This window comes from Geospiza fortis, unplaced genomic scaffold (assembly GCF_000277835.1).
Source record: "Geospiza fortis unplaced genomic scaffold, GeoFor_1.0 scaffold777, whole genome shotgun sequence".
NCBI classification, from domain to species: Eukaryota; Metazoa; Chordata; class Aves; order Passeriformes; family Thraupidae; genus Geospiza; species Geospiza fortis.
In genome coordinates this window covers 201,500-209,388 of record NW_005054689.1, presented here as the reverse complement: position 1 = coordinate 209,388, position 7,889 = coordinate 201,500, and the positions used below count along the sequence as shown (strand labels likewise).

The following is a 7,889-nucleotide window of genomic DNA, read 5'->3' as shown; positions in this document are numbered from 1 at the left end:
TGTGACACTGTGAAACTGGCAGACTTTTTATGCCCTGGGGAACTGTTCATGCCCAGAAAGCCCAGGGGGGCACTGAAGCAAACACTGATCACCTTCTCCTGGGAAAGGTTCCCCCTCTGAGGCTGCTCCGAGCCCCTGGCTGAGGGCAGGTGCTCCTCCCTCCCAAAAACCAGGCTAAGGAAGGGTGAGGATGCTTCAAAACCACTTCATATTCATCTGAGGAGCATCACACCCTCTGGATCTCGTGTGTCCCTTGGCCTTTCTGTGACCTCTCTGCAACCCAGGCTGCCCAATGAGCACCTACTGCTGATCAAATGGGGTCATTAGATTAATTTTTAATTAATTAATGGTTCGGCTTATTAATGTTCCCTCAGCCACCTCAGGTGATCTAGTTAACATTGATTTCTTGGAAAGCAACTTCTTTCTAGGATACTGCAAATTGTAATGCATGTGGAGGGGGGAAAAGGAGAAACCATTTCAGTGACATGAAATAAATCTCTTCTGTTACACAATTCAGCTCAGAAAAAATAATTATCAGTGTGTTAAAATCATCAGCCTGCAGCTTAAGGAAACAGGAAGCTGCTTTCATATCAGAGCTGCTTTTCTCTCAGATGTGCTCTCTGGGTATCCCTCATCTGGCAGATCCCCAGCAGGGTCTACATGGAATAAGTCAGGAAACCCAGCACAAGCTGCTTTGTGTTCAACCCCTGCACTCTGCCATTGTTCAAGGACTTTTTATCAAAACCAGAGCGGAAATGTGAAAACACTTGGAATGTCTGAGCAGGAATTGTGCTCCTAATGAGCCACTGAGGCGAGAAGACTCTGGTGGATGAGCAGCTCTTACAATGATCTCTTTAACTGAATAATATCTGCATATATACATATATATATATATATATGAAATCGGTGCATTTTTGAAATTAATATTGAAGTATTAAAAAAGGAAATGCTCTGGAGGCATTTTCACCCTCATGACAAATGTCCTGTGTCACTGGCTGTGACAAGCAGCCCCAAAAATTTTCCTTTACAGGACTCACTGCTGGGCTGTGAGTTGAAGAGTTAAGGCCAAGCCAGCTCTCAGGGGTTTTAATGTTAACCTCACTTCCTGTGGAAGTAAAGATCTTAATTTGGTGATGAATCATCACCAAAAAGAAGACTTCACTTTTCTCTTAATTAACAGAAGCCAAAGACCAAACTGCTCCAAAATTTCCCCAAGATTTCTGTGCTCAGCTCTGGAAAGCCAAAATATGCAAAGATCAGATTTGATGAAGCTATGGAGGATTTCTAGATAGCCATGAACTCCACAGTGAGGTCTAAATTAATCTTGCTAAGCTCAAATATCTACTGTGGTGTAGCAGTAACCTCAGTAACACCCTTTTCCTCTAGCATCAGGTTTCCCATGTTCAGAAGAAGAAAAATTGAATAAAATTAAGTTAAAATACAATGTTGATGTCTGCCTCCATGACAGCCACCCTGCACATGATTTTCACAAAAATATTGATATTTAAATAAAAACCTAGAGGATGAATTTAAAACAGGCATGCCTTGAGCATGGTTCTCATTGTTGTGGCTGTTTGTGATAGATTTGGGCAAATGACAAAGGAAGAAAATTGCAGAGATGGAGCAGCAAATCAATGGATGTGCTCAGACAAAAAGCAGAGTCCAGAAAACCCAGCAGGGCAGTGGTTCAGTCCTTGGGTAAAGCTCTCAGTGCTTGCAAGGCAAAGCTCTGCAGCACGAGCAGAAATGCCTCTTTATCTTGAGTGCCGAACCCCTCGGGGACAGGCAGCGAGCTCTGGCCACGCTGCCAAAACAAGAGCACTTTGGAAAGTCTGTGGAGAACAGGGAGATTTAAGTGGACATTTTTATCTATGAACCAGACCAATTTCTGCCCGCACACTGCTCACTTTTTGTTGAAATTTGCACACCAACGCAAAAAGGACCATTAATTGTGGCACATGTTTTTGCAAAGTCATTTCTGTGTTCTCCACACTGTGTCCCTGAGCTGTTTGGATTGATGAGAACTGAAATCAGAGTCACCTGTTGGCCTTTGTGTGTTTTCAATATTTTTTTATTTAGCAGTGCTGTGACTATATCAAATACAACCGTGATTTGCCAAGTCACGTGTAAAAGATGAATGAAATTAAGATTTTCTGAATCCTTTGCAAATATTTCAGTCATGGAATCATGGAACACCTCAAGTTGGAAGCGACCCAGGAGGATCACCAAGCTCAACTCCCTGCTCCTTGAGGGATGTGATTCTCCTTGCTCACCCTGAGCTCTTCTCCTCCACATCCAGGGCCTGGTGGTACCACCAAAGCTCTTCTCCCAGGCTTTGCAGAAGAACAGAAATTTTCCCAAAGAAATTCCTTTTTAACGTAAAGACCTGACTCTAAAACAGTTTTGAGAAGGGCAGAGGGAGCTGTTGTTTGCCCTTGGTGTGAAATGGGTGCATTTGGAGAGAGGCTCTGTGGGATTCTCGCTGAAATCCGTGCGGATGGAAATGGTTCACGTACAGCAGCAAAGTCAGCTACCGGAGGGAGAGAGGAAGGGCAGCTCCTCTCTGAGGAGAAACTTGTCCTATCTCTGCGAGTCCCGCTCAGAATGTTTACAAAACGCTCATTAAGGGAGAGGGGATGGCGAGATAGCAACAAATCTGGTGAGCAGCTTCCACTGGCCGAGATAAGAGAGGCAAGGCGGCCATAGAGGAGAGCGAGATCCAATTACCGAGACCTGGTTTTGGGGAGGGGGAAGGGGCAGACAGACAGGACGGATCACAAGTTTCAAGACAAGAGCTTCCAAACTTGTCATCCCTCTGTGACACAGCCCAGCGGATAAAACCGCCACCGAGCCCGCACCAGAGGCAGAGCTCGTTGAGCGCGGTTGGAGGCTCGGGCGAAGCCATGGATCCTGTCGTCCTCCAGCTCTGGGCTGTCCTCTCCCTCCTGGTTCACCTTGCAGCCTGCAGTCCCATCCTGAGCTTGGAGCACTCTTCCCTGGAGGAAGACGTGCCTCTTTTTGATGAGATCCTCTCCGAGCAAGATGGGGTTGATTTCAACACGCTGCTCCAGAACATGAAAAATGAGTTTTTGAAGACGTTGAACCTCTCCGACATCCCCCTGCACGAGTCGGCCAAGGTGGACCCGCCAGAGTACATGCTAGAGCTGTACAACAGGTTTGCCACAGACAGGACATCGATGCCTTCTGCAAACATCATCAGGAGCTTCAAAAATGAAGGTAAGAGCTGCTCATGTCTGGGAGAATGGATAGCAAGGGGCATCCTTAGTGCCAGTGGGAGCTGTTCTGACCAGGTACGGAGCATGAAGCGTGCTGGGGAAAAGGCCTTTGGTGAGGATGGCCTTGGAAATCAGCAGCTGTGGCAGGGCTGCCCAGACCCCAGCTCTGGTGAGAGACTCCTTGTGCTTGGCTCTGGACACTGGAAGGTTTTGGGGGAAGGTGAATCTTTAACATTGGGGCGGCATCAAGTGTATTCAGTCCATCAATTTCTTTATCACCGTAGTGAAAAACATCATTTGTAGAGCTGACTGATTTTTTAAATGGATACCTTAAGTAATATTTGAAATTAAGGCAAGATTCATTTTTACACACTGTTCAAAGTGTATCTTCAAGTGAAATATTTTAAAATTATGAGCTTAACCAGGTACAGCTTTCTGTTAATGCCTTGTCACTGTTGATCCTTGTGGCATTTGTAAAGTTTTCTTCCTTTGGATCAGCACACAGTCCAGAAAATACACAAAAGTAAGTGAAAATGAATTTTGGGTAACCAATAGGTTTTACTTTGGAGTACCAGACTATATCCTAATAAAACCAAACAAACAAAACCTGAAGAAACCCAGTTATCACAGAATATTGTGAGTGGAAAGGGACACACAAGGACCATCACATCCAACTCTCAAGTGAATGGCCCACACAGGGATCAAAGATATAACCTTGGCATTATTAACACCCTGTGCCATTTCCCTCTCTTTTTTCCTCTGCTTTTCCTTCCACGTTCTCCTCAGTTCAACAAGGACGAGCTAAGGCTTCAGCACTAATATACAATAATATGGCAATACCTTTTTACACCAACACATTAAACTAAATAAACATTTTTATACTAAAAATATTTTTCAACTAAACAATTCCAAGTATCCATTGATCCACAAGGCAAATGCAAGTGCTTTGATTCATGTTCAGTTACCATGGGGCACACGTGGCTGTTCAAGCTGCCACAGGGCCTCTCTCACCCTCTGTTCATTTAATTAATGAAGTTAAAGACATTATTGCTTTTTCCTCAGCATTTGCAGTTCAAAAATGATGAGCTGTGAGGAGAGGCAGAGTGGAAGTTGAGTTTTGCAGGGCAGTGAGATGCCAGGGGAGAATCCCAAAGCTCTGTTCTGCTCCTGTCTCCTGCCGGGCCCAGGCACCCTTTACAGCAGTGAATTTCTGGTGTGAAGAGACTCTGCACTGTGATTTAAAGTTCCTTTCCATCTCCTTTTTTCCAGTGTGGAGAAATTTATTGGAGGGTTGGTGGCAAACCAGCGCAGGCAGTGGTGGCCAGTTGCTCGCCTTGCCTTGCTGCGTTTGCTCAGCAGCAGCAGCGAAGGCACACAAGTGGGAGGTGTTGTTCTCATTTGGTGCTATTTGAAAAGGAAACCATTAACAAACAAGCACAAAGATTGCCAAGTACAGCGTGGTAAAGAATAAAACACCCTGTGGTTCAGTGATGCGAGTCTGAAATCATTCCACCTGCAAAAATTCAGGTTTGCAGCACTGAAATGGCACGGACTGACCTTTGCCAGGTGGTGTTGGCAGCTCCCTGCTGTCCTGCTGTGCCTCTTGCACAAGTTCTGCAGCAAATGGGAAAAATTCGCCTTAAATTTCTGCCCTTTCAGATTTTCTCTCACCTCCTCCAATCCAAACCAGCAAGATGCAAAGTGAGACCTCGGATGGGAACACAGCATCACAAAAACATGCAGTTTAAAGACTGTGCAATTCACGTTTTTCATGTGTCCTCAAAGTCTGGATAATTAAGAACCATTCCTTTCATGCTAAAGAGCTCTTTTGATAGGGAAATTAATTGCTTGCAATGAGAAGGACAAGGAGAAACAGAGCTTGGAATTGTTTTGTTCACGTGCCTGCTGAAAACTGGCAGTAATCCCAGTTTCATAACTATCCATTAAACCCTTTATTATAGAAATACAACAGTGGCATGGCTGGAATTAGCTCTTTGTTTTAACCCCTGGACCATAACAATTTAGTTGTAAATGGGCTGTAATCAATGCTTAATACTTGAAATAAGGTTTTAAGGGAAATTCTTCTTTTCCTGCGGACTCCAAATCTCCCTTCCCAGCCCTCCCAGGGTTGTACTGGAAAGAGCAGGAGGTCTGGACCCTGTGGACTTCCCAGAGAGAGCAGAGTCACATCCTGGCTGTGTGAGAGGCGCTCAGGGTCTGCTCCTACCCTGGCTCTGGAAGCAGAATCTCCCCTCTTTTTATTTTATTTGTGAAGAGATGAAAATGCAAAGTGAAAAAAAAAATTAAATTAAAAGGCAGGTGCCTCAAAGCCTCCAAACTGGAGTCAAACAGCACAAGTCACGTGCTGAAGTTCGTGGCTTGCCTAAGTGCACTGGTGGAGCATGGCCAGGCCTTGTGGCTTTATCAGAGTCATTTTTCTACAAACACAGAAAAACTGGGGAGGGCAGAGATGAAGGGAGTAACAGGTCACAAACAGTTTGCCTTTGCATTAATTATAGTTCCAGCCTCTGTGTCCCAATCTGCCTCCTGGGTTGTGAGGAGGCAGCAAATGCACCCTGGTGAGCAGATCCTGCGCTGGGGGAAGGAATGAATGCTGCTGTGCAGCCAGGACAGGCAGCCCAGGTGACACCAGACATTGTCCCTCTCACCTGTTGTGTTGCTAAAGTGCCCAGGGGCCTGGCTGAGTGCCTGGCTGCTCACCAAGGCCCACGGGGCCCGTGGCTGCCAGGTCACCCTGGTGCCACCACCTGCTCTGCCTGATGTAAAACATCTTCCAAAGCACCAAGTGCTTGGCCCTCTCCATGTCTGAGGGGTGTTTGAGCAGCAGGGAATTCCTGCTAGCACAGGAACACTGCAGCACACACGTTTCTTGTGTTTGCAGACTCTATGTTCTCCAGTTCATGTTGGCTCCAGTGCCTGCCCCAATGAATGTTTTCCCTTGTTTATTAAGTGGTTGCTGTGCAGCACCCTAGAAGTGATTTCTATGTCATTATCAGGCAATACATTTTTAATATGTAAACCTTCCAGTTGGCAGGGAAGTCCCTGGAAAGCCTGGGGCCAGAAGGAGGATCACTAAATCCAGGTCTGTACCGTGTCTGGGACCTTGCAGTCCTTACACATCCAAAATAACCTCGGCCCTTTTTCCAAGCACAGCTGTGGGAAGTGCTGAAAGAACATTTTCCTGGAGCTGTCCAGGTGAAACCCAGCATGCTGGCTGACCCTCAGTGCGTGTGCTTGTGGATACATTGACTCTCCTAAAACATTCGATTTTTGTCCCTTCCAGACTTGGATTCCCACCCTATAGGCGTGACAGGAACCCGGAGATACCCGCTGCTCTTCAACGTCTCCATCCCTCACCACGAGGAGATCACCATGGCAGAGCTGAGGCTCTACACCCTGGTGGAGCGGGACCAGAGGCTCTACGAAGGGCTCGACAGGAAGGTCACCATCTTCGAGGTGCTGGACAACATCCCCCTGGGGGCTGCGGAGGACAGGAAGATGGTGGCCCTGGCCTCCAGGCACATCTACGGCACGAGCAGCGAGTGGGAGAGCTTCGAGGTGACCGAGGCCATCCGGCGCTGGCGCAGGGCAGGGCTGACCACGCACCGGCTGGAAGTTCACATCGAGAGCAGGGAAGGGGAGGAGCAGAACGGGGAAGGGAAACTCGACATCGACATCAACTCTGAGGCCAAGCACCTGCCCCTGCTGGTTGTGTACTCTGACGACCAAAGCAACGACCGAAAGGAGGAGAAGGAAGAGCTGAACGAGATGATTGACCACGAGCAGTTCCTGGGCCTGGAGAACCTGGAGGTTGGCAACTTCCACGACCAGCCCGGAGAGGAGGCGCTGCTCCAGATGCGCTCCAACATCATCTACGACTCCACCGCCCGCATCCGCAGGAACGCCAAGGGCAACTACTGCAAAAAGACTCCTCTCTACATCGACTTCAAGGAGATTGGCTGGGACTCCTGGATCATCGCCCCGGCGGGCTATGAAGCGTACGAGTGCCACGGCGTGTGCGCCTACCCCTTGACGGAGCATGTCACGCCCACCAAGCACGCCATAGTCAAGACTTTGGTTCACCTGAAGAACCCCCAGAAAGCCTCCAAGGCCTGCTGCGTGCCCACCAAACTCGACCCCATCTCCATCCTCTACTTGGATGCAGGGGTGGTCACCTACAAGTTCAAGTACGAGGGCATGGTGGTGTCAGAGTGCGGCTGCAGATAGTAGGAGGGAACGCGCGCGCGGGGAGGGCACGGGGGGAGTATTTAATGATTCAGTCTGTAAATTTGTACATTTGGGATTTGCTATTTAATGAGGTTATTTAATGAGGCCTGTACAGATTATTGTATGTTTCCTGCCACAGGGAATGGGCACGTCATGTAGGGATTGTATATTTTGTTCCTTGGCTTCCTTCTCGCTGCTCTTCGCTGTCCAGATCGCGACCGAGCCTCTCCTCCTGCCAGGGCATGGAGCTGATCACTGGATTGTTTGGGAGGGCTCTTGGTGCCAAAAGGGCACATCCAAATTCACGGAAATAAAGGCATATTTTTGTACTTTATCAATGTTGATTGGCATCTCCAGGGCTTCCCAGAGCTGTTGAGAGTGATGGGCAATCACACCTAGATTGTT

General features: G+C 47.6%; 1 protein-coding gene across 1 annotated transcript; it reads left to right on the top strand.

The window, feature by feature from the left end:
• The first annotated feature begins 2,903 nt into the window (after nt 1-2,903).
• On the top strand, nt 2,904-7,647 carry BMP10 (bone morphogenetic protein 10). The gene is made up of 2 exons (XM_005430842.2): nt 2,904-3,237; nt 6,541-7,647. The coding sequence occupies exons 1-2, from the start codon at nt 2,904-2,906 to the stop codon at nt 7,482-7,484; spliced, it is 1,278 nt and encodes a 425-aa protein (XP_005430899.1). The 3' UTR covers nt 7,485-7,647.
• The last annotated feature ends 242 nt before the right edge of the window (nt 7,648-7,889 follow it).

Excerpts from the sequence above, each read along its gene's own strand:
- BMP10 (XM_005430842.2), top strand. The coding sequence starts at position 2,904 with ATGGATCCTGTCGTCCTCCAGCTCTGGGCTGTCCTCTCCCTCCTGGTT. Across the intron at positions 3,238-6,540 it reads CAGGAGCTTCAAAAATGAAG|ACTTGGATTCCCACCCTATA; the intron begins GTAAGAGCTGCT and ends TGTCCCTTCCAG.